At 43.7% G+C, this 27500-nt stretch overlaps 1 protein-coding gene across 5 annotated transcripts in view; it reads left to right on the top strand.

Annotated features, from left to right (window-relative positions):
* The window catches only part of c2h8orf34 (chromosome 2 C8orf34 homolog), a 286943-nt gene extending 262930 nt beyond the window's left edge, over positions 1–24013 (top strand). For 2 of the 5 annotated variants that reach the window (XM_069921318.1, XM_069921306.1), the window contains one exon: positions 23447–23536. Coding sequence is in view for 1 of the 5 variants with exons in the window: in XM_069921308.1 (XP_069777409.1) it covers positions 23447–23524 (78 nt within the window). In the remaining 4 variants the exon portion in view is untranslated. Of the gene's footprint in view, positions 1–19819; positions 20638–23446 lie in introns of those variants that run through there. The other 3 variants (XM_069921308.1, XM_069921319.1, XM_069921307.1) reach the window with 3 other exon arrangements.
* The last annotated feature ends 3487 nt before the right edge of the window (positions 24014–27500 follow it).

Raw genomic sequence — 27500 nt, 5'->3', positions numbered from 1 at the left:
ACAGTAGCTTTACATGTGGCTAAAGACATGGTGCAGGAGGGAGGAGGGTTCAGGGTTCTGGATCCTTGGGCTCTCTGTGGGACTTGTTCTGACCGGATGGTTTGCATCTGAACTGGAAGAGGATTAATATCCTTACGGGAAGGTTTGCTAGTGCTGCTCTGCTGGGTTTAAACTAGATTTGCAGGGTGATGGAACCAGGGTGGAGGAGGAAAAAGATGATGCCTAAATTTCATGTAATGTTAGAAGTGATTGGGTTATGGTGGAAGTTTTCTAAAGTGCATCTATTTCAATTCAAGGAGTATTGTAGGAAAGACAGACAAGCTTGGAGCATGGGTTGACATGTTGAATTATGACATTGTGGCCATTAGTGAAACTTGCTTGCAGGAAGGGCAAGACTGGCAGCCCAATATTCCGGGCTTCTGTTGCTTTAGATGTGATAGAATGGGGTGGGGGTGGGGCGGCGTGGTGGATGAAAGGGGGAGGAGTGTCATTGCTCATCAGGGAAATTATCACAACGATGCTCAGGCTATATGGTGGAGCTAAGGAATAGGGGAGGTAAGACCACACTCAAGGGGTTGTATTATAGATTGCCCAATAGTCAGAGAATTGCAAGAGAATATCTGTAGAGAGATAGTAGACAGCTGCAGGAAACTTAAGTTTGTGATAGTAGAAGATTTTAACTTTCCACATATTGACTGGGACTCCCATACTGTAAAAGGACTGGATGGCTTTGAGTTTGTCAAATATGCTCAGGAAAGTTTTCTAGATCAATATATAGAGGTATCAACTAGAGAGAGTATAATACTGGATCTCCTATTAGGAAATGAGGCAGGACAGGACAAGTATGTGTAGGGGAACATTTGGGTCCAGTGATCATAATGCCATTTGTTTCAAATTAATTATAGAGAAGGATTGATCTGGGCCTCTGGTTGAGATTCTAAATTGGAGAAAGGCCAATTGTGAGGAAATGAGAAAGGATCTAGAATGCATGGGTTAGGATAAGTTGTTTTCAGGCAAGGATGTGTGATGTAAATAGAGGACCTTCAAAGTTGAAATTTTGAGAGTACAGAGTTTGTATGTTCCTATCAGGATTAAAGGCAAAGTTAGCAGGCATAGGGAACTTTGGTTTTCAAGGGATATTGGGGATCTGGTTTGGAAGAAGAGAGAGGGGTACAGCAGATATAGGCAACATGGAGCACTTGAGGTGTATAAAACCTCAAGGAAGAAATCAGGAAGGCTAAAAGGACACATGAGGTTGCTTTTGTAGACAATGTTAATGAAAATCCTAAGGGTTTCTATAGGTACATTAAGAGCAAAAGGTCAAAATTGATCCCCTTGAAGATCAGAGTGGTCAGCTTCGTGCGGAGCCAAAAGCAATGGGGGAGACCTTAAATGGTTTATTTTCATCAGTATTCACTCAGGAAACAGGCACAGAGTCATGGGAAGCAGTGAGGTCATGGAACCTATACAGATTAAAGAGGAGGAAATGCTTACTATCTTAAAGCAAATAAGGGTGGTAAATCCCCAGGACCTGACAGGATATTTCTTCGGACCTTGTGGGATGCTAGTGTAGACATTGCAGGGGCTCTGGCAGAAATATTTAAAATGTCCTTAGCTACATGTCTGGTGCCAGAGGTTTGGAGGCTAGCTTACATTGTTCCATTGTTTAAAAAAGGTTCCAAAATTAACCCAGGAAATTGTAGGCTGGTGAGCCTGACATCAGTAGTGAGTAAATTATTTGAAAGTGTTCCAAGAGATCGGATATGCAATCATTTGGATAGCCATGGACAAATTAGGGATAGTCAACATGGTTTTGTGTGTGGTAGGTCATGTTTAACCAATCTTAGAGTTTTCCGAGAGATTACCAGGAAAGTTGATGAAGGAAAGGCTATGGATGTGGTCTATATGGACAACAAAGTTTGAAATATGTAGAACACAATAATTGAATCATAGAACAGTACAGCAGAAAAACAGACCCCTTTGGCCCTTCTAGTCTTTGCCAAACCATTTTTGTAAGGCCTTTGACAAGGTCCCACTTTGAAGGTTAGTCAGGAAGCTTCAGACGCTAGGTATTTATGGTGAATTAGTGAACTAGATTCGACAGTGGCTGGGCAGGAGAAGCCAGAAAGTATGGTGGATGATTGCTTCTCAGACTGGAGGCCTGTGATTAGAGGTGTGCCTCAGGGATCAATGCTGGAACCATTGCTGTTTGTCATCTATATCAATGATCTAAATGATAATATGGTAAATTGGATCAGCAGGTTTGCAGATGACACTAAGATTGGAGGCACTGTGGATGGCGAAGAAGGTTTTCAAAGCTTGCAGAGGGATCTGGACCAGTTGGAAAAATGGTCTGAAAAATGGCAGTTGGAATTTAATGCAGCAAGTGTGAGGTGTTGCATTTTGGAAGCACAAACCAAGAAAGGATGAACATGATTTTAAGTATTGCATGCAGTTTTGGTCACTTCACTACAGGAAATATATCAATAAGATGGAAAGAGTGTAGAGAAGATTTACTTGGATGTTGCCAAGACTGAGTTACAGGGAAAGGTTAAACAAGTTAGGACTTTATTCCCTGGAGTGTAGAAGAATAAGGGGAGGTTTAATTGATGTATTTAAAATTGTGAGGGTTATAGACAAAGAAAATGTAGGTAGGCTTTTTTCCACTGAGGATGGGTGAGATAAAGCTAGAGGACATGGGTTAAGGGTGAAAGGAGAAAAGTTTAGGGGGCACGTGAGGGGATCCTTCTTCACATAAGTCGTGGTGAGAGTGTGAAACAAGTTGAGGTGGTAAATGCGGGCTCAGTTTTAACATTTAAGAACAATTTGGGCTGGTACATGTATGGCAAAGATATGGACTGGGTTCAGGTCAGTGGAACTAGGCAAAAGAAATGGTTTGGCACTGACTAGAAGGGCTGAAGGGGTCTGTTTCTGTGCTGTAGTGTTCTGTCATTCAAATTTTAAACTCTGTTGCCACTAATTACACTCCAACACCATGTGTACCTAATTATTCCTATGAAAAACGAAAGAGTATGCACTAAAAGTCTTCCTTGCTGCAGCTTCCCATTTTATACTTAAAATACACTAACAACAATTTACGTATAATTAACACAGAAGGAAAAAAATATTCACATTTGGTCAGTAGTGCAACAAATGTGGTTTGTCAGTCGTGCAGACAGATATTTGAAGTACTGCAATGTTATGGTTAGGATAGTACATGGAGGTTCAAGAGCCTGACAGCTGTTGAACATACCTTAATTCCCTAATCTCCAAGGCCACAAATTTAACATTCTTCTCCTTGTATTTTTTGTGTTTTCATATGCTCATCCCAGCTTTTCATCAGTACTACAACTACAACCTCTGCATTAAACCTTTGGTTCTACTACATTTCCCACATTTCCTAGTTTCCTTACTAAGCTTTCCATTTCGAAATTCCTTTCAACACTGCTTTAGACACCATTTTGTCAACCAAGATTTTTATCCTCTTTAAATATTGTTATTTGGCTTGAGTTTTACGTGTGCCATTTTACTTGGTGAAATGCCTTGAAGATTGTAATTGTAGGCTATTGAACCATTTTCTGAATGTAAAGAGAACAGTTAACCCTCTGTTATCCAGAGTTCAAGGAAGTGGCAAAAAAAATTGCAGGTAATAAATAGGTAAAATTTACAGGTTTAAAATTGATGCGCCTCATCATTAGTTTGCCAATCATTCAACATGCAAGCTCAAGTAACCATAAAATTCACTTATCCGGCATCTACCAATCCCAATAAGTGCTGGAATCCAGGAGTTTTATTGTATTTAACTTCTATTGAATGTGGATCGATTTGCAGGCAGTTCTTTGAGATCAAGGCTGACTATCCTCCAGTCTGGTTGGGGCTTGCAGACTCAGCCACAGGTGGAGCACGGGGTCCTTGCTGGAGAGGCAAGTAGCTAGTCTAGTACTTTGTGTTCCTTGTTCAATTTATGCTTGAAATGTGATGTTCCTCCTTAATTTTGAGCTATCATGTGCAGGGAGTTGATGGAGATGTAATACTTTATCAAACAAGCTTTGAGAATATTCTTGAATCGTTTGCTGAATCCACGTAGAATTGTCTTACCATGAAGGACCTCAGAGTAGAGTGAATATCTGTATCAGGAGTGTGGTCTCAGGCACACGAAAGATGTGGTCTGCTTAATAGGGCTGACCAAGTACAATTAGAGCCTCAGTTCAGATTATTGGACTGGAAGAGGACAGTGGTACTGAGGTTAGTGTCCTTGGTTGTAGAATGTTGGTGTCTGGGTCTCATAGTTTCCCATTTATCTGGTAGATTAGCTCCTCTCCAGTTGAAATTTTGTTTCTTACGGTGTCATTGAATTTATGACACTGAAATGGGTCAAACATTTGTGTAAGGTTTCAGATGGCGGCCTGATAATACATGAAGCTGGTTGAGAGGCTTTCCTCCAGGGGCTGTGCTATTCAAGCCCTGCAATCTAACGAGTAATCCCCAGACCTCCTCTGTGAATTCAGCTAAGTCTGGGTTGTCTGCCTAAGGCTGGCAGTGTACATTCTCAGGTTAGTTGCAAGTGGGTTGTTGAGTTTCAGTTCATCTCTAGCAGTTGAAGGGAATGTATCCATCTTCACAAACTGCACTCAACTCAATGTGACAGCAATATGAAAATAATTGTTCAGATTTGGCATAAATAAGATGGGATTTTTAAAAACATTTTTCTTTGGAAATCTATCTTAATTGTAGCACCAGTTGGATCAGAAAACTCCCAGTGCATGGGCATAAGACTGTGATTCCATCTTTCTTTCCCATAGTTGGCCATTTGTCGAAGGGATGTGAGTAAAATAGAGAGAGCAATCAGAATTGCTCACCTCTTCTCATTCTGCATAAAAATAGCTATCAGTTAAAGAATCTGCTCTTTAACGCTCCATCACTTGCGCATTAAATTTTACATTCATCCAGACTCGCTATTAATATGCTTCCCATAAATCTGCTATTGGAGCTGTGAGTAATTGTACAATTTATATGACTTTGCTCCCAATGGTTTCTCCAGTGTTTAACTATTTGAACTGATTTGCATTAACACTGGAAAATTAACCTTGCTTATTATCATGAACCAAGAATGATAGAAAACAGCAGACATATTACTTTGTAAGCCTGCTTCTATTACATTTAATTATCATGGCATCATACATTTAGAGCAATATTGTGTATTAAAATTCAAGTCCTTGTGCAGTGAGATATTTTAACTGGATTATTTGATGGAGGCTTCAAATTAAACCAACAAGATTCCCCAATCAGTGAGAGGAAATCAAAGGCAGAGTCACCTTGACCCAAGTTCACCCCAGGACGTCTTATGCTAAAGGAACTTTGGAGAATGTGAATTGCTACATCAACCCTGCATTGTGCCAGATTGCATGAAACAAATGAATAAAAGACTTGCAGCACGGTGCTGGAATTTCTGGCTGTTGTGGAGTTGGTGAAAGAAACTTGTTGCTGCAGAGACCTTCGTCCATTGAATCCAAGAAAAGTAAATGTAAATTTGGAGCAAGTGACTCATGGACCATAAAGTATCCAGAAAAGGGAGCAGCTCAATACTCTTTTTCTTCCCATCAAAACTCCAGAAATGGCTTTTTTTTTGTCTGAGAAACCCAACTTCAAGGACTCTGCTATGAACCACAGGACACCAACATGAATCACTGACATTTTTCCCAATTCAAGATGGACAAGGGTTAGAGATAAGGGAGTTTCCCTCATATGCAGCAAAACATGGAAATTTTTCCAATTGAAGAACAATTAGAAAACCCTGAGGTTGACCATTAGGGCCATGTTGTAGCAGCGTTCCGCTTTGGTGTGATGTATTCATTTGAGGGGATTGCTCTGCCAAAGGTGCTCCAGGACATGATTACAATTCAGTAATTAGCCATAATTCAGCCTAAGCCTGTGAACTGCACTTTCCAGCAGTGTACAAGAGGGAACCAGGAAAATCTGTACATAATGGGCAGCATGGTTGGCAACGCCTTTACAGCGCCAGCGATTGGGTCTGGGGTTTGAATCCTGTGCTGTCTGTAAGGAGTTTGTATGTTCTCCCCGTGTCTACGTGGATTTTCCCCAGGAGCTCTGGTTTCCTCCCACTGTTCGATACATACCGGGGGTGTTTGTTAATTGGGTGTAAATTAGACGGCACAGTCTGGTGGGCTGAAATGGCCTATTGCCATGCTGTATGTCTAAATTTAATATTTAAAATTATGGAAATGTGGATCAGATTACAAAACTGAAATTACTTTAATATGGATTGTTCTTCCAAAAAAGGATGGAAAATATCAGGAATAATTATAATTTAAAGAAACTATGAGAAAGGGAGTAAAATATGAAGTGAAATAGGAAAGCTAATTGAATAAATAATGATGCCATAATGTATGGCTGGCTGACTGGCAATCCCCACTTCACCACTACCATTAACTAACATTGCATTTAGTTGATAAACATTGTTCTAAGCTACTTCCTGGCCTCAAGGCGTAGGTCAGGGGGCAGGAGTGATGCTTATGGTGTTCATCAAACTGGATCGATTTCAATATGGTGAAAAAACTGCAGAAACATAGTGTTCAGGCCCAATTCTGTGTTATGGAGTAAGGGAGACCAGATTTGGCTTTATTGTGGAACAATCAAAGTGAAGCCAAGTGAGAGCTGTTGTGAGAATGAGACAAGTCAGCAAAAGTTGTGCAAACTTTGTGTCATCTCTAAAGAAAAGTGTTTAGTTTTTTTTTAGCTCTGCAACAATCCCTGAAAGATCTATTGGCAGGTTACTCGGTATTGAGTATTACATATATTAGAGAGAGGCTGTCCAGGAGTACTGAGCTTGTGGCAATGGTGGAAGTACTGGAGAGAAAAATCTAGTTGGCCATATCTGAACTTGAGATGTGGCTGTTACATTCTCATTGTGGGACCAAGTCTTTACATTGAAAGCATATGCATTGTATGGCTCTACCATACTATTGAATGAGTTAGATTCTGAATGAATATCAAGACTTGAACTTGGACATCCCTGAGGTTCATTGGGCCATCTGGGACAGCATTATCTATAATTGACCTGTATTTCTATTGTGACAGAATATAGATATGTTTTTGGGAGATAAATTGGGGCAGGTCTGTTAGGGTTGGTCACATAGAAACACTTTTAAAACAGATCTTATTTAAAATACTGGAGCTCTGCTAATGCTAGACATATCAGCCCCAGAACCTTTTCAGAAGCTTTGGAGAGTGCCCAAGAGTCTTCACTAATGGATTGTGTTTACAAAAAGGTAACAGACAAAAGAATTTGTCAGATCCACATTCTGTCTGGAATGGGTCATGTGGTTTTGCAAGCAGAGAGAGAGAGTCAAACAGGCTTTCTTTCTGTGTGTGTATGGGAGAGAGAGACAGACAGATCAGTTCTATAGTTTTACAGTCAGCAGCAGCAACTGGGACTGGAACAGGACAAGCTGGCAAGCTTGTGGAAAACCCCATTTGGAAGACTGGCTGTGAGTGCTTAGTTCAGCCTGATCCAAGCCCTTGTGGTTCATGCAAGAGAAGAGGACTGGCTGTCTAATGTTTCACTTAGAATAAGAAAAACAAAAATGCATTCTGTGGTGACCTGAAAGAAAGAGGTTATCATCTGGAGAACTCTGAGGGGGCGTTTGGTCAGCAAGACACTAAAGTGGCTGATTTAAAAAAGGAATCAGTTGTGGGTCTCAGCGTACAATGAATCTCTCTCTGAAAACGGACAGGAACCTTCCTGAGCGGTAACCATTTACCTTTCAAGCACCAAAGCCTGATGAACTTTATAAATGTTAAATTCTGTGCACAGTATAAGAATTGCCTGCAAACTGAACTTGAAGGAACGAGAAGTGAGATTGGACTGTGAATCAAAGAACTTTTCTGAACTTACACACACATTACACACGTGTCTGCTTAGAATTAGAAGGGGGTTAAGTTAGATTAGTTAAGTCAATAGTGATAAGTTAAAGTGTGATTCTGTTTTCATGTTTAAAGATCATTAAAAGCAACTTTTGTTTAAGTAACCATTTGTCTTGGTGAATATCGATTGCTGCTGGGTTTTGAGGTTCTCTGTGCTCGTAACACTATCATTTTATTATTACAAACAATAACAGTAATAGGAGGAAAAGTGACCTTAAGTGCAGAGTAGAAAAAAATCAGACATAATAATAAAAATAAGGGGGAAATCTAATGAGATTACAATGTAGGGTGTAGATGCAAACAGCATATATGCCGTGTCAGATAGCTATTTGAATCCAAAGCCAACAGATAGACAAAGTAAAGTTATGCAGATCTGCTGGATTCAAATGTGAATGGTAGTGTACAATTAAACACCAATGGAAAAGACTGCACAAGCATTAATGGCTTCAAGAATAATAGAATCAAATTTCAGAGAGAAATGCAATGTTCATAGGCATCTTTAATTGGAAGTTCTGAACTGCTCATCCTGTTCTGCCTTGTACGAAGTTATCCCCAATTTCTTCTCTACCCCTTCTGTTCTTCCCTGACCTTATCCCCTTTTTCATCTCCTTTTCCATCCACCCCACCCATTCTTATCGCTCACCCCTCTTTGGTTCCATCTCCCTCCACCACCACCTCCACATTAGTTTCTTCACAGTGTCAATGATTTTTGATTCCTGCTCTTAATTCATGTCCCTTCCATAAATTGCCACCATGGAGTACATTGTTTATCATGTGCATTATGCATTGAAATAACTTGCCAAAATTTCAGTACAAGAACAGCAATCTTCCCAAGTTTCCCATCAAGTTGTAAGCCATCGTTCTTTAGGAATATATTTCCATTCCAGAGGGGGGAATAATGGAAAAATGTGGGTCTCCTCAGCAGTAACCATATTTGAGTTTGCAATTATTTTAAGTGCACTGTTAATTGAAGTCCATGAGAATCCAGAAAAGACTGTTACACTAATCATTTAAGTATTTTTAACATTTTAAGGTATGAAAACGTTGTAAAAAATTGTCTATGTGAACTTAAGTGTTCAACGAAGTCTTACATGGTTGACTCTTCCAGGAAGTTAAGGCATGTGGAATCCAAGACCAATTGGCTAATTGGCATTATGATAAGAGCCAAAGGGTAGTAGTGAAAGCATGTTTTTTTTTCTGATTGGAATTCTGTGACTAAAAGCTTATGAATGCTAGGACCTTGGATGCGTTATTAATGACTTGGATTTGAATGTAGAAGGTATAATTTGTTAGTTTGCAAATTATGAAAAATGTTGGTGTTATGGATGGCGAAGAAGGTTGTTGAAGGTGACAAAAGCTTTAGATCAGATGATCAAATTTGACACAACATGACAGATGAAATTTAATCCAGACAATACAAAGTGACGCTAACCGCTGTGCTAACCATGCCATCTCTACGCTAACCATACCGGCCTTTTAAGAAGGAATCGCATGACTTTAATTCATTGTTCATAAACAATGTCAGTATATGCCCAAGTCAATATGGTGAATGTTTGGAGGCGAACTTGAAGATGCCATTGTTCCCATGAGTTTCAGTGTTTTTTTTTGTTCTGAATTATTGAGATCATTGATCAGGAAGTTGTTCTCACAACAGCTTGGCAAACTCTGAAATGTGTTCCATAATTCAGCTATGGTGGAGGAAAGATTATTTAAAGTGGTCAATGAATGGTGTTGAATTTCTTAGGGGTTCATCCAGGAAAATATTCCATCACATTTCTGACTTCAGCATACTTGTAAATAGTGGAATGGGATCAGGAAAGAAGAATATAAAATCTTTGCTGCCAGGGAATTTATATAGCTTGTGGAATAATCTTCTGGTAAATGGTAGCACTCAGACTTTTCAGAATTTATTTTTAGAAATGCTTTGTCCTGCATGCTATCCGGGTAAGTCTCCCTATATCTAAACACAAAAAGCAGAGCAAGGTGTGGTGTTACAGTAAGCCAAAAAGTTCACATTATTGTGTTACTTGGATAAAGTGCTGGATATAGAGAAAATTACAGTGGAACAGTGCAGTGGCATCATTTTTCAATAATGGGTGGTCCATTCAAGAATCAGTATAAATCACTGATGAAGCAGATAAAGATGGTTAGACCCCAGACACTGCACCAAGCAATTCCTGCAATGTGTCCATGGGCTGAGGTGACTAACCTCAACCAACCTCAATCATCTGTCTTCATGTGAGGTATGCGCCTCTCATGTATTGAGGGCCTTTTTCTTCAAACCTATTAACTTCAAATTTCCAAATCTCATTGATGCTACGATTGACCAAATGATATCAAGGGTAGTTACTTTCTCCTCACCTTTAGAATTCAGCTGCTTTTCTCACTTTTGGATCAAGGCAGTTTCAGGATTTGAATGCACTTGCATCCAAAATCTCCTCCTTCTTTCAAAAATATAACTTCACCCTCCACCACCATCAACTCAGCCCTTACCAGCATCTCCTCCATTTCCCACTCATCTATCCTAGCCTCTTTGCCCCTAGATGTAACAAACACAGAATTCCCCTTCTCCTCACCTACATCCCTACCAGCCTCTGCATCCAACACATTATCCTCAGTAATTTCTTCCTCCTACATCATGATCCCACTACCAGACTGCAGTGAACTGGGATTCACTTGGAGAGTGCTGTATTGATCTCTGGCCCCACCTCCCTTCTCCACCCTGCTTACCCATATATTAACCCTGGTTTCCTGTCTAAATCCAGAACCCCTCTGAAGCCTACTAGTGAACCCTACCCATTGTAGAAAGCTAATAAAAGTGTTTGTTCTCCCTCCAGTCGAGTGAGAGCTTTTATCTATGCTACAATTTTATTCGCTTTCAAAACCAGGATGGAGGTGTTACTCAAGCCCAGTATGTTGCTAATAGTCCACCAGTCCCCTGACGCGGCTGAGGAGTTCGCATATTGACTCTACTGCTTCCAGGCTTACCTGAACGCGACCAGGGACACCTTCTGCACAGACGAACTCGGAAGGTCAGTGCTCATCTCCAGTGTAGGAACAAAGGGGTATACAGTCACCAGAGACTGCCAGACGTATGAAGCCGCCGTCGAGACACTGAAGACTCGCTACATGAAGGCCCCAAATGAGATTCTAGCAAGGCACCATCTCACTCTACGTTGCCAACAGCCCGAAGAGTCGATCAACGACTACCTGCTGGATCTGCGGACACTTGCTAAGGAGTGCAGGTATGAAGTGGCTTCAGGCCTCGTCCGAGAAGATCAGATCTGGGATACTCTGGTCACAGGAGTCCGCTCGAGGTATGTGAGGCAGCGACTACTCGAGTCAGGAAAGAAGGACCTCGTTAGTCATGTTGAGCTGGCCAAATCTCTGAAACATGCCAGGCTCGAAAACGATGATCTCAAAGCCAGCAAAGGTGCGCTCTCAGGTGAGCACCTCCAAGGACCGGCTACTCCTGCCATGGCAGCCCCTGCTCTAACGGCTGCCGCTTCTCACATCAGGGAGAGCTTTTTCTGTGGAAAAGGTCAGCACCCCTGAGCCCGTTGCCCCACTAAAGACTCGAAGAGAAGGGACATTAGGCAAGGGTCAGCTGCGCAAAGGGAGGTCAGGGGAAGTCCATGGCCTGCACCATTCCTGGATCCAATTCCAGCCCCAAGCTGTCTGCCCCGAACTCACCCGAGATCACCTACCCGCTGCCTTCGGAAATGGCACAGCAGCCATCTTGCCGCTGCCTGAATTCAAATTCGGTGCTATCATCATCAGAGGTGGAAGGAGGGTGGCTATCTTACTGTGCCATGAGGTCAGCGCCATCTTACTTGCACAGGTCAACTCAGGATGGAGGGGGCCACTTGAGCAAGGAACAAAGCATCTCTGGCGAACTGGCATCGCTGGTCTTCGACCAGAACAGACCTCACCAGCTCAGTAACTCTATGGTAATGGTAAAGACAAATGGACATTCTACCAAGAACCTAATCGCCATGGGCTCCACGGAAAGTTTTATAGACTTGTGGACTGTACGAAAGTAAAACTTAAAAATGTATCCTTCCTGGCGTCTCAGTCGCATTCGGTACGTGTACAAAAACATTGTATAGTTCATTTATCGTTCAAGGGGGGAAATTTTGTAAATTTCACATGTACATTTCAGATGAATTGTGTGACCATCGACCTGAAAGCTGTCTATCACCAGCTGCCAGTCTGTCCCAAGGACTGCATTTGAGGCTAATGGTCGACTCTATCAGTTCCGGAGCGTCCCTTTTGGCATTATCAATGGGGTGTCTATCTTCCAGTGGCAGATGGACAGAATGGTGGATGAGTATGTGTTCAAGGCTACCTTCCCCTACCTTGATAATGTCACCATCTGTGGCCACACCATGGAAGACCATGACGCCAACCTCCAGAGTTTTCTCCATGTGGCAAGAGCCCTGAATCTCACTTATAATTCTGACAAGTGTGTATTCAGGACTACACCACTGGCTATCCTTGGCTATGTGGTGGAGAATGGTATAATTGGCCCCGATCCTGATAGGATGTGCCCCCTGTTAGAGCTGCCCCTCCCTGGGTCCACAAAGGCTTTGAGGAGAAGCCTGGGGTTTTTCCTCATATTACGCCCAATGGGTCTTTCAATATACCAACAAGGTTCGCCCACTCTTAAAGGACACTACTTTCCCCTTCTTGGCTGAAGCCCAGTTGGCTTTCAATTACCTCCGAAGCTACATTACGAAAGCCACCATGCAAACAGTGGATGAGAATGTACCTTTCCAAGTGGAAAGTGATGCTTCAGACGTAGCCCTGGCCACTACCCTTAATCAGGCGGACAGGCCAGTTGCATTTTTTCATGGAAGTTACAAGGCCTCAGCTCCGGAACTTGTCAGTAGAAAATGGTTGCTGAGGCCATTGTAGAAGCTGTAAGGCACTGGAGGCACTACTTGGCTGGTAGAAGATTTACGCTCATTGAGCAGTGCTCTGTTGGATTCATGTTCAGCAACATCAAGAAGGGAAAAATCAAGAATGACAAAATTGCTAGGTGGAGGATTGAACTCTCCACATACAATAATGGCATCGCCTATTGGCCAGGAGTCCTGAATGCCTTGTCCAGGGAATGCTATGCCTCTGCACAAACCGGTCAACTGCGGACCATCCAGGGTCACCCATATGACTCATTTTGTCAAGTCCCACAATTGACGATACCCTCAGTAGAAGTCGTCAGAGAGGTGACCAGGTCTGTGCTGAATGTAAGCCACACTTTCATTGCCCCGCAAATGCGCAACTGATCAAGTCATCCAGGCCCTTCAAATGGCTGAGCATCGATTTTAAGGGACCTCTCCCATCCATGAACGGGAACATCTACTTTCTCTCAGTCATCAATGAGTACTCCCGCTTCTCATTCACCATTCCGTGCTCAGATACGTCTGCCTCATCTGTTATGAAGGCCCTAAACTCAATTTTCACCCTGTTTGGGTATCTCAGTTATATTCATAGTGACTGGGGCTCAGCCTTCATGAGCAAAGAACTGCATCAGTACCTGCTGGTGAGGGGCATCACATCCAGCAGGACTACCAGCTACAACCCCCCGGGAAAAGGGGCAGGTTGAAAAGAGAATGCCATGATCTGGAAGGCTATCAAACTTGCCCTGAGGCAAAAAGGCCTTCCAGACTCACACTGGCAGGATGTCCTCCCCATCGCGCTCCACTCCATTCGGTCGCTACCCTGTACTGCGACCAATGCTACTCCTCATGAGCTACTGTTCACGTTTGACAGAAGGTTGGCATTGTGGACTACACTCTCAGCTGGCTCACTAGTCCTGGTCCGTTCCTTCTTCAGAAGCATGTGAGGAGAAGCAAGACTGACCCCCTGGTGGAAAGGGTGAAACTGCTTCACACCAATCTCACGTATGCTTACATGGAGTACCCAGATGGCAGGGAGGACAATGTCTCCATCAGGGACCTGGCACCCTCCAGAACAGAGGGTCTGTTATCTCAGGAGCCCCATGAACTACCAAGCTCTTTCTCTCCACCCCCACTGAGGGCCTCAGGGGATCCGGTTCAGGAGGAGAGTGAACCCCCCTCCATCGTTGAGCCAGAGCCCCAGCTCACTGCTCCTCCATCACAGGGGGACCAGGAGACCCAATGAGCCCAAGGCCCCCATGTGGTGGTACACCACCGGTCTACTGCAGGGGGCAACCTCTGTACTTGCAGGAGTGTAAGGGGACAGGACAATACCTGGCCGGTTGTCAATCAGTCGACCTGAATGCATCAAGCCCCACCCGGTCAGGTGTCGATCACCCTCCGGGATATAAGCCTGCATCAGCCTCTCGAGGCCTCACTCCGAGTTGCTGCAGCCACAGCCAGCCTGGCTCTGTGGAAGTCTTTGTGGATTAAAGCCTGTTGTACAATCTTTATCTTTGTGTGTGTCTGATTCTGGCTAACAGCGCATCACAATTTAATCCACAAAATTTTCCCACGGCTGCCATGGAAAAGCTCCTGTGTGCAGGGAGGCTCGAAGTCGACCCATGCCACCCGGAAGCCCAGACACGCTTCGAGATCTGGCAGCATGCGGTCGAGGCAATTATCAAGACCCGAGGGCGGCATCCTGGATTCAGATCGGAAGAGGTTGGTCCTACTCCAGTCTAAGCTGCGTCCCCAAGCCTTCCAGGTAAACAAAGGCTGCTCCACGTACAAGAGTGCAATGGACACTCTCAAGAACTTGTACAAGCCCCCCATTAATGCAGTCTGTGCAAGGTACCTCCTCAGCACCCGAGCCCGGCAACCCGGGGAGGCGGCTGAGTCTTACCTGGGACACTTGCGAGAGATGGCCTGACCGTGTCTGGCTGAACCCGAGGTAGGTCAAAAGAATGTTGAGAGGCTGATCCGGGCCGCCTTCGTCCGAGGGCTGCGCTCGAGGGCCATCTGGCAGAAGCTGCTGGAAGACAAACATCTACGCCCTAACCAAGACTGTGGAAGTGGTCCAATCCCTGGAAGCAGCAACCCTGCACATCAAAGCCTTCGAATCCAGGTTCCCCTAGGTTCCCTCATGGCCCTCTCACTCTGCAGCTGCAGCCCCAGACCAAGCTGGAGAGGAGAACATCACTGCGGCAGGTGCCCGGCGCCCCTGTAAGTACTGTGGGTCCTGGTGTGGGTCAGATCGATGATCACACCAAAACTGCTCAGCTAGGAACCAGTATTGTTCCCGATATGGCAAGAAAGGCCACTTTGCAAAAGTGTGCCTCTCAAAACCTGCCGGCAGCTCAGTGGCCCTCTATGACTCCCCACCTCCCCCGTGGACCCCCCCACGTGCGCATGCCGGCCGCCGCCATTGTCCCCGTGATGACTTCTGCTTTCCCTGACTTCGACCGTGCAACATTCAGCCCCACCAGTGACTGTCGCACCGAGCATCTGCACCAGCCCCCACCCTCGCCAGTTCCGCTCGCGGAGAACTACAGCGACACCACTTCCAGCTCACGGCGTGACGTCACTTCTGGCTGACATAACGACATCACTGCTGCCAGTGGTAGTGATGTCACTTCCCCCAGCGCAACGGACATGGGTGGGAAAGGAGGCCAACCACGCAGCGGGCCCCCACGTGCCACCGCCATCTTGGGCCAGGCAGCGGCTGACAAGGAGGGCACCCGGCGACGTTGAGAATGATGTGGTCAACACGGGTGATGACCAGGCTGCCCTACCGACGCTACCCCCTGTTGAGGATCACCGACATGGTCAACGAGATAGCCCGCTACCGGGTTTTCTCCACGATTGAACTGAAGTTGACTTATCACCAAATCCCTATCCACCCGAAGGACCAGCCCTACATCGCCTTTGAGGCGGATGGGTGCCTGTACCAGTTCTGCCGAGATCCTTTTGGGGTCACGACCGGGGTCTCCATTTTCTAGTGGGAGATGGATCACATGGTAGACTGGCACAAGCTGACATTCCCATATTTGGATAACGTCACTATCTGCGGCCATGGCCAACAGGACCATGATGCTAACCTGGAAAAATTCCTCCAGATGGCCGGGGAGCTGAACCTCACTTACTACAAGGAGAAGGGTGTGTTTAGCACCACCCGCCTCACCATCCTGGGGTACATCGTGGCTCATGGAGTCGTCGGCCCAGATCCAGAAAGGATGCGCCCATTAATGGAGTTACCCCTTCCCCCCCCATGCTAAAGGCCCTCCGCAGATGCATGGGTCTGTCCTCTTATTACTCGCAGTGGGTTCCCCGCTTCTCGGACAAGGTCCGCCCTCTGGCCCAAGCCACAACTTTTCCCCTCCCACCCGAGGCACAGGCAGCCTTCATCCGCATCAGGCAAGACATCGCGGATGCCACGATGCAGGCTGTGGATGAGGACATAGGAACATAAGAACATAGAAAGTAGGAACAGGAGTAGGCCAAAAATGGCCCATCAAGCCTGCTCCGCCATTTAGATCATGGCTGATCTAATTTATGACCTAACTCCACCTACCTGCCTTCTCCCCATATCCCCTAATTCCTCTATCATGTAAAAAATTATCTAACCGAATTTTAAATATGTTTAATGAGGCAGCCTCAACCACTTCCCTGCTTAGAGAATTCCAAACATTCACTACTCTCTGGGAAAAACTATTTTTCCTCATCTCTGTCCTAAATCTACTCCCCCAAATCTTGTGACTGTGTCCTCTCATTTTAGTTTCGCTGGCCAGCTCAAAAAACCTTCCTACATCTATCCTATCCATACCCTTCATAATCCTATATGTTTCTATAAGATCTCCTCTCATTCTTCTGAACTTGAGTGAATACAATCCTAGATGATTTAATCTTTCATCATAAGTCAACCCCTTCATCCCAGGGATCAACCTAGTAAACCTCCACTGGACCGTCTCCAAAGCCAGTATATCCTTCCTCAAATATGGAGACCAGAACTGGGCACAGTACTCCAGGTGCGGTCTCCCCAGTACCTTATACAGTTGCAACATTACCTCCCTACTCCTGAATTCAATTCCTCTAGCGATGAGGCCAACATTTCATTTGCCTTCTTAATAACCTGCTGCACCTGCAACCTAACTTTTTGCGATTCATGCACAAGCACTCCCAAGTCCCTCTGCACAACAGCATGCTGTAGTTTTTCACCCTTTAAATAATATTCAGCTCTTTTATTTTTCTTGCCAAAGTGGATAACCTCACACTTACTAATATTGTACTCCATCTGCCAGATCTTTGCCCACTCATCCAGCTTAACTATATCCCTTTGCAGACTCTCCACATCCTCATTACAATTTGCTCTTCCACTCAATATGGTGTCACCCGCAAACTTGGCTACACCACATTTTGTCCCCTCCTCCAAGTCATCAATGTAAATAATGAACAGTTGTGGGCCTAACACTGACCCCTGCGGCACCCCACTTACCACTCTCTGCCAACCTGAAAAACTCCCATTTATCCCGACTCTCTGCCTCCTGTCAGACAACCAATTTTCAATCCAGGCCAATATACTTCCCCGGACTCCACTTTCCTGTAACTACTGATAAGTCTCTTGTGTGGCACCTTATCAAACACTTTCTGGAAATCCAAATATACAACATCAACCTGTTCCCCTCTATCCACCGCACCCATTATATCCTCAAAGAATCCTAACAAGTTTGTCAAACAAGATCTTACCTTTCTAAAACCATGCTGCGTCTGCCTGATTGAACCCTTACATTCCAAAAGTTTCACTATTTCATCTTTAATGACGGCTTCAAGCATTTTTCCAACTACAGAAGTCAAGCTAATTGGCCGATAATTTCCAGTCTTCTGCCTACATCCCTTCTTAAAAAGTGGCGTGACATTTGGTGTCTTTCAGTCTGCCAGGACCTGCCCAGAATCCAAGGAATTTTGGTATATGACCACCAATGCATCAACTAAAACTTCAGCCATTTCCTTCAGAATCCTTGGATCCATATCATCAGGACTTGGTGATTTGTCTGGCTTTAGTCCCATTAGTTTCTCCATCACTACTTCCTTTGTAACAACTATTTTATCAAGGCCCTCCCCAACATTCGCATCCTTAACTCCGCACTTGGGCATACTGGATGTGTCTTCCACCGTGAAGACTGACACAAAATACTTGCTTAATGCCTCGGCCATTTCCTCATTTTTTGCTACCAGTTTTCCTTTCTCATCCTCCAAAGGTCCTATGTTAACTCTGGCCACCCTCTTCCGTTTTATATGTTTATAAAATTTTTTGCTTTCTGTTTTTATATTTTGTGCCAATTTACTTTCATAATCCTTTTTCCCATTTCTTATTACCCGCCTTGTAACCCCTTGTTGTCTCTTAAAGTTTTCCCAATCTTCCAGTTTCCCACTGCTCTTTGCAGCTTTGTACACCTGCGCCTTCAATTTTATACTCTCCTTTATTTCCTTTGTTAACCACGGTTGATTTTTCCCTCCCTTGCTGCCCTTTTTCCTGACCGGAATATACTTTTGTTGAGCATAAATCTTCCACTATTCCTCAACTGTTTCATCAATTAGCCTGTGCTCCCAGTCCACTCTGCCCAATTCCTCCCTCATCCTATGGTAGTCACCCCTGTTTAAGCATATTAGTGTTAGATCTAACTATTTCCCCTTCCATCTGAATGAGAAATTCAATCATACTCTACTTATCTCATTGCACAACACTAGATCCAGGAGAGCATTTTCTCTTGTGGGTTCCTTAACATGCTGCTCAAGAAAGCTATCGCGGATTCATTCTATGAAGTCCTCTTCCAGACTCCCACGACCAACTTGATTTTCCCAATCTATGTGGAAGTTAAAGTCCCCCATGACTACTGCCGTATCATTATTACATGCCTCACTTATCTCTATTTATTTCCTGTGCCACTAAACTATTGTTATATGGTCCTACTCCTTCCAGGTGGAGAGCGATGCTTCTGAGGTGGCTCTCGCTGCTACCCTCAACCAAGAGGGGCGCCTCATAGCTTTCTTCTCCAGGACCCTCCACGGCTCCGAGCTAGGGCACTCCGCCATTGAAAAGGAGGCCCAGGCGATTGTGGAAGCAGTCCGCCACTGGTGTCACTACCTGGCCGGCAGGAGATTCACCCTCCTCACGGAGCAGCGGGCCGTGGCGTTCATGTTTAACACTACCCACAAGAGCAAGATCAAGAATGACAAGATCTTGCTCTGGAGAGTCGAGCTAGCCACCTACAACTACGACATCCAGTACCGCCCCGGGAAGTCTGACGACTCCCCCGATGCCCTCTCTCGCACTTGTGCTTCTATGCACGATGACAGGCTGCAGGCATTGCATGAGTCCCTCTGCCATCCGGGTGTCACCAGGTTGTACCATTTCATTAAGTCCTTAAACCTGCCGTACACCGTCAGGGACAACACCGAGGACTGTCGGGTCTGCGCAGAGTGTAAACCCCACTTCTTCCGCCTGCCCCAGGCCCATGTTGTAAAGGCTACTTGGCCTTTCGAGCATCACTATGGCCTCCATGAACCTTGACGTCTACTTCCTCACAGTAGTGGACGAGTACTTACGCTTACCTTTTGCTATCTCTTGCCCGGACACCTCCACGGCCACCGTCATCAGGGCCCTGTGGCAGATTTTCACCATGTTTGGCTACCCCACCTTCATCTACAGTGACCGGGGGTCTAGCTTCATGAGTGATGAGCTGCGCCAGTACCAGACGCCGAGGGGCATGATGAGCTATAACCCAAGAGGCAATGGGCAAGTGGAACGCAAGAATAGGGTGGTCTGGAAGGCAGTCCTCCTGGCTCTCGGGTCGTAGGGATGGGCCGTTGAGTACTGGCAGGTGGCCCTGCCCGAGGTCATCCATGCCATTTGGTCACTGCTGTGCACGGCTACCAACGATACTCCCTCACAAATATCTGTTCTCATTCCCCAGGAGGTCGGAGACTGGAATGTCCCTCCCAGCATGGCTCACGTCCCCGGGACTGGTGCTCCTGCGTAAGCACGCACAGACACACAAGGCCGAAGCCCTGGTCAAGCAGGTTTTCCTCCTACATGCAAACCACAACTATGCCTACGTTAGGTTCAGCAGTGGCAGGGAGGACATCGTCTCAACCAGGGACCTGGCACCAGCAGGAACACCCACCACACCACCCCACCCTCCAGACAGGACGATGCTGACTGAACATACATCCCCGTCCCCAGGCAGTTATGGGGAACGCAGGCCCTCCTTGACCACCAGGGGCCTGCTTCAGCCTTGGGAGATGAAAAGGCCCCCCCCACCCATCCAATGCGACCCTCATACGTCAACCCCGGCTACCCCTCCGCACGGCACCACACCAGCCACACAGACCCCTGCTGCCAGCCCCCCCATTTCCCCTCTGACCAGTGCCCAGGAGCCAGTCCTACAACAGTCAAAGAGACCCCAGCGGCCGATGGATCATCTCAACCTGTAAATATTGTATGTATATATATTCCTTGTTACTGCCCCCCCAGGACAAATTTAAAGAAGGGGTGAATGTGGTGATACACCACCGGCCTACTGCAGGGGGCAACCTCTGTACCTGCAGAAGTGTAAGGAGACAGGACAACACCTGGCCGGCTGTCAATCAGTCAGCCTGAATGGATCAAGCCCCATCCAGTTGGGTGTCAATCACCTTCTGGGATATAAGCCTGCGCCGGCCTCCCGAGGCCTCACTCAGAGTTCCTGCAGCTACAGCCAACCTGGCTCTGTGGAAGTCTTTGTGGATTAAAGCCTGTTGTACAGTCTTTACCTTTGTGTGTGTCTGATTCTGGCTAACAGCACACCACACTCCAGTGCTAAGGCGCTCCACCAGGACCTCTGGACCACCTAATTTTATAAATAATGTATGTACTATATATTCTATTTTTCTGTCTTCTGCTGGCTTCTGATCCCATGTTCTCTTCATCCACAGACCCTTAATTCTGTAGGAGGGGGTGTAGGCAGTGAACAGGGATTCACTGGGAAAGTGCTGTATTGATGACTTGCCCCACCCCCGTTTACCCATATATTAACCCTGGTTTCTATCCCTTGCCCGGGAATGAGAACAGATGTTTGTGAGGGAGTGTCGCTGGTAGCTGTGCACAGCAGTGACTGAATGGCATGGAGCACTTCGGGCAGGACCACCTGCCAGTACTCAACGGCCCATCCCTTCGACCCGAGAGCCAGGAGGACTGCCTTCCAGACCCAGAACCCTTTTGAAGCATAATAGTGAACCCTACCCTTTGTTGAAAGCTAATAAAAGCATTGTTCTCCCTCCAGTCATGTGAGAGCTTTTATCTCCACTACACAGACACATCTATCCCTCTGCACTTTCTGTATGGACTACTCCCTAAATCGGAGGAGCAATACTTAATTTTCTGTCTGGGCACTCTCAAACTGGATGACATTGACATTGACTTCTCTGGTTTCTGTTAGTGTATTCTCAGTACTCCTACTCTTCCCATTCCCTTTGTGTTCTTTCATAGAGCCCTCCACCCCCTTCCCTCTCTGTTCACAGAGCCATCACCCCTATCCCTTTTTGCTGGTGTACAGTCCCTCCCTTATTTACCTATTACCTCCTGTTTGTGGGCCTGTGTTTCTCCCCCCTTCCTCTCCCTTCCCCCCACCATTTTGTTTGGGCATCTGCCCAGATTTTGTCATAGCTTGAGAAAGGAGTCAAGCCTGAAATGTTGGTTATGGATCTTTATCTTTCTACATAAAATACACTGTTTGACCTGCCGAGTTTCTCCAGCATTGTGTTTTTACATCAATCACAGTGTCTGCAGGTTTTTATGCTTTTCACTTAAAATAGAGATGCGTAGGAATTTCTTCAGCCAGAGGGTGGTAAATCTGTGGAATTTGTTGCCACAAGAGGTTTAGAACATAGAACATTACAGCAAAGTACAGGCCCTTCAGCCCATGATATTGTGCAAACCTATGGAAACCTACTCCTCATAATGGCTTCTTTGATTTTAATTTGAACAACTCTGGTCTTCATGTTGAAAAATAGCAACTACAAACTCCAAAGATGATTAAAAGCTTAGAATCAAGCCTAACTCTTCTTATACCTGCACGAATGAAGCAATTAATCCTACCTGAGCACTCACAAATACCTGTGAAGCCATATGTCCCAAACATTATGGTGCCCTGAAATGAGGGAGCTATGTATAAAAGTGCTGTAATTTCTACATGGTCAAACAAAAATATATACAAATAACCTTTAATAAAATCTAGATATAATTACATGTGAATTATTTGATTACAAATTTAAAACTGGAACACAGGGGCAAATAAAGGAAAAAAAAAGTTGTTCCAGATTATGGAGGGCACTGTATTTAAAATAAATATTATTAATAAATAATGGAGTCTCAGACAGTTGTTTTTGCAGTTAACAGTCATTCAGCAGTCTCACTCCCTTTGTGGAAAAAGTTGTTTTGCAGCTTGGAGGTTCTGGCTCTGATACTCCTCTATCTTTTTCCTGATGGAGTAGCTAGAAAATCCCATGTGCAGGATAATAGGCCTCCTCACTGATATTGTGAGCCTTCCTTAAACAACAATTCTGATAAATCTCATCATTGGGGGGGTGGGGTGGAGGAACAACCCAGTGATTCTCTCTGCTGCTTTTCTGTTACTATGCATTGACCTCCGATCTAATGCTCTACTGTAACCTTACCACACTGTGATGCAGCCAGCGAGGATACTCTCGATAGACCTCCTGTGGAAAGTTGATAGAATGGTGTCCAGTAGCCATGCCCACTTCAGCCTTCTAAGGAAGTATAGTCGCTGTTGTGCCTTCATGACAAACATGGAGATGTGTGTGTCCAAGATAGGTCACTTCTTAAGTGGACTGCGAAGCACTTGGTGCTCTTTCCACTACTAAGCTATTAATGTGTAGTGGAGGGTGGTCATCCTTGGTCTGCCTGAGGTCCACAATCATCTCCTTTATCTTGTCCATGTTGAGACTCATTTGTTATTCTCTCACCATTTCACGAGATTTTCCACCTCTTTGTAGCGCGACTAATCATTGTTACTAATGAGGCCAACTACAGTCGTATCATCTGTGAGCTAGATCTGGCATTGCAATTGTTCATTCTTCAGCTACCAACCCTGACAGACTGTGGATTTTCTATTAGAAGTTCAGAATACAGTTATGGAGAGTGGTGTTAAGTCCCATTGAGACTCTGGGGTATAATTGTATTAAACGACAAGACAAAGTCAATGAACAGCAGTTTAGCGTATGAGGCATCGTTCTCCAGGTAGGTCAGGATTGAGTGGAGGGACACGGCTAAAGCACTGTCAGTAGAACCATTCCATCTGTAGGCAAATTGAAATGGTTCCAATTACTCTATTGATATGTGCCATCACCAGATACATGAAGCATTTTATAATGGTGGAGGATAGTGCCACTGGGTAGTAGTCATTGAGGCCTGTAGTGGAGATCAAAAGGCAATATAATCTTAAGGTGGTTCTAACTGGATCTACACCTCTAAGTTCAACATTACTTGCTAGAGTTCCTTGCTTCTTAGTATTCAAATAATCTGTGCTTTCTGTTTCTTCCAGGTTTATGATCTGACTTCCAGGAAGATTTCATGTCCATTAAACAGCAAAAGACAAAAAGAATACCTTCTGTGCATATGAAGTACAATTTTTATATTTTTATAAAGTCAACCAGCAACAATGAGAAATTATACAACAACGTAAAATAATGATTTGCACCACTAATTATTTTATCCCATTTGCAATAAATAATCTTAATTAATTATAACAAGAATTAAATGTGTTATGGTGCCAATTTTATTTCCTTGCAAGTATTATATATTCAGCATATTTTTTAATCAAACGTTTATTGTGAAATCAAGTGACTGTTGGACTTTTAAGCAAATCAACAATTTCAAATGCATGAATATTTGTACAACAAAATAGAAAGATTTTTGCTTGGGAGAGTTTACAATACAATGAAATAACAGACTGGATGTTACTGCAGCTTACGGATTGTTGTGATGGGTGCACATTTGACTTGGATCAAAAATAAATGACTAGATTAAAAATTGCATGTTTGGGAAAATATTGCATTTTTATAATTCAACAAAAAATAAAAATGAAACAAGAAAAATTGTTTAAAATATGGAGGCATGTAATGCGATTTACCTCATTGCTGTGATGAAAATTAAAGTTAATTATTCAGATGAAAAATGCAAGCCATTACTATTGTTTCCCTTCTAGTTACAAATTCTGCAAGCACTAAATACTCCATTATCTCTTCAATTTCTCACTGGCTTCCTTATACTGTAAGTTTAAGTACATCTGTACATTCTCTAGGATTTGGAAATGGCAGTAGGCAAACATCTGACCAAAGGAAGTTGAATGCAGTGTGTGTCAAATTTTGTATCAGTTTCATGCTGAATATTGCCTAACCTGTTCCCTATTTTTCAGGAAATCTGACAATTAAAAGGTAAGAGAAGCTGTATCCAAGAAGTAAGTGCCTACTTATTTAACTTCCCCTCTGCTCACAATCAGAAATCACTCAAAGGATGTTTCTGATCCACCTTTAAGCCTTCCAAACTCATTCTAACCTTTCTGATCATTTTTGACAAATCAGAAGAAACCATAAAACAGAAAAATATCCTGGGAAAAAAAGAACAATGGCATCTGAATAGACTGAACTCCTGAACATAAGAGAGAAAATTTTATCAGCTCCTTGCTGATACCTTCTGCTGTTTATTTTTTTTAATGTATTAAATCAAAATTGTTTTCATGGCTCATGTTTGGAACACTTTTTTTCTTTTATTTGCCCCTGTACTTTGTAATTGAACAATTCACATGTCATTAAAGGGCGCATTCCAGATTTTATTCAAGGTTATTTATATACATTTTGGATGCCTTTTTCCAGGGCACTATAATGTTTGGGTCATTTACCTTCACAAGTGTTTGTGAGTACTCAGGAATATTTAATTACTTTATTGGTGCAGGTATAAGAGAGCTCGACTTGCTTCTAAGCTTTTGATCACCTTTGGAGTCTGTAGTTGCCATTTTTCAACATTAGGACCAGAGTTGTGCCAATTAAAGTTGAAGAAGCCATTATGAGGCTGAAAAAACAAGAATAAAGCATAAGAGACATCTCCCAAACCTTAGGATTACCAAAATCAACTGTTTGGAACATCATTCAGAAGCAAGGCATACTACCGGTAAGCTCAGTAAATGGAAAGGGACTCGTAGGCCAAGTGAGACATACACTGTTGATAACAGAAGAAATAAAACCAAAATGCTGGTCCAACAGATCATAATTCTTTAGGGCGGCATGAATGATGTAGTGGTTAGCGCAACTTCTTTACAGTGCCAGCAATTGGGACCAGCGTTTGAATCTCACGCTGTCCGTAAGGAATTTGTAAGTTGTACCCCTGTCTGCGTGGGTCTTCCCCAGCGTCTCCGGTTTCCTCCCACCATTCAAAATGTACAGGGGATGTAGGTTAATTGGGCGTAAAATTGGAGGCATGGACTAATGGGCTGAAATGGCCTATTACCATGCTGTATGTCAAAATTAATGAAAAAAATTAAAAAAAAACACTTCAGTAGGTAGGTGTGGATGTGTCAATGACTACTGTCCACAGAAGGCTTCACGAACAGAAATACAGAGGCTACACTACGAGATGCAAACCCATAAATTAGATTACAGTTTGCCAAGAAGTATTTAAAAGAGCCTGCAGATTTCTGGAAAAAAGTCTTGTGGACAGATGAGACCAATATGAACCTATATCAGTATGGCAAGAGCAAAGTGTGGAGGCATTTAAGAACAGACCAAGATCTAAAGCATACCAACTCATCTGAGATACATGGTGGTAGGGGTGCTAGGGCCTGGGCATGTATGGCTACCACAGGTACTGGTGCATTTATTTTCACTGATGTAACTGCTGATGGTAGCAGCAAAATGAATGCTGAGGTGTATAGAAACATCTTAACTGTTCAAGTCTGAGAAAATGCCTCCAAACTCATTGGACGGCACTTCATCCTACAGCAGGACAATAATCCCATACAAACTGCTCAAGCAACAAAGGAGTTTTTAAAGCTAAAAAATGAAAAATTCTTGAATGGCCAAGTCAGTCTCCCAACCTAAATCTGATTGAGCATGCCTTCCGTATACTGAAGAGAAATCGTAAGAGGAAAAGCCCCTGAAACAAGTAGGAGTTGAAGTATATGCCTGGCAGAGCATCTCCAGAGAAGATACTCCACACCTGGTGATGTCTTTGTATCATAGACTTCAAGCAATCATTACATGCAAGGGATATGAAGAAAGTACATGACTACTTTAAAATACATACCATTGCTATGACCCAAGTATAGTGCCCTGATATGAGGGGGCTTTGTATAAAAAGTGCTGTAATTCCTACATCAAACCAAAATGTATTCGTAACCTTGAATAAAATCTTAATGTGCACTTTAAACACATATGAATTGTTGATTACAAATTTTAAACTGTGGAGCACAGGGGCAAATAAAGAAGGGGGGTGGGGAAACAGTCTTTGTTGCAAACATTATGGAAGTCACTGTAAATATAGAAAATAGATATAAATATAGATATCAATGTAGACATATATATACGCTCAGTTTGGGATATGTTCATTATGTTTCCCTTGGTGCTGCAGGAAACTTATGTTTGTAAAAAGAAAAGCTCCTTCCCAAGGTTCATTCTTCAGAATTTCTCAGGATTCAAATCTTCTGTAAAAGGAAAGTGAAATAAAAATAAAGTAGTCCAATTTTGATTTTTTTAAAATTACTCCTATACAGCAAACAATTGATGGGGAAAATATTTTTTTGAGCTGAAAGGTTTTGTAAAATATTGTATCATAAAAGTAAATTTCAGGATTCCTTGCTCCCGCAAAATCATCGCCATTAAATTTGAATTGTAGGGCTCCCTTTGAGCTGTTTATTGACTCTCTGCTTCAGTTTACTACGTGGACCTGGTTTTCATCCAAGCACTCTGTGGTGAGAGAAAACAGCCAAGAAACATTCTACACTTGCTGAAAGATTCAAAGTTCGAGCAACTTCATTTTAACCACAAGTCGATCGGAGTTTCAATCCTCACTGATTGTCCACAGGTTTGTGAAGGGAACTCAGTTTCATGATATTCTCAGCTGAAGCACCATTTTAAAGATGGGATTGTATTGTGAAGCCAGTCATGGATCATGAAAAGAACATTTAAAATTCTGGAGCCTCATTCCCTCAATTTTAAATAATTGTTGGAAACATTTCACTTTAAATATAGTTCCCAGGCTGCAAAGTGATTTGAGGCATCCTAAAAAGTGCTAAATAAATACAAGTCTTTCTGTTTTTAATCTCAGGATGTGCAATAACAGTTGATAATACACAAGTCTGTTATTCAGTTTTGGACTTGAGTCTTGATGATTGACGAACCCTAAATACCTGTCCTGGAGCTGATAAAGAAACTCTGGTGCCAGACACAAAACCCCTCAAAGAGCGGAACTGAACACTGAGATCAAGCTCTCATTTATGTATAGTTTAAAGGAGAAATTAATAGTTTTTCTTAAATTTCCCCTTTCCCAATGATAAACTAGCATAACTATTTGTGCTTGCATTAAAAGGCTAGTGATAATATCCT

This window comes from Narcine bancroftii, chromosome 2 (genome assembly GCF_036971445.1).
Source record: "Narcine bancroftii isolate sNarBan1 chromosome 2, sNarBan1.hap1, whole genome shotgun sequence".
Taxonomy (NCBI): Eukaryota; Metazoa; Chordata; class Chondrichthyes; order Torpediniformes; family Narcinidae; genus Narcine; species Narcine bancroftii.
This window is presented reverse-complemented; position numbering and strand designations above follow the sequence as displayed.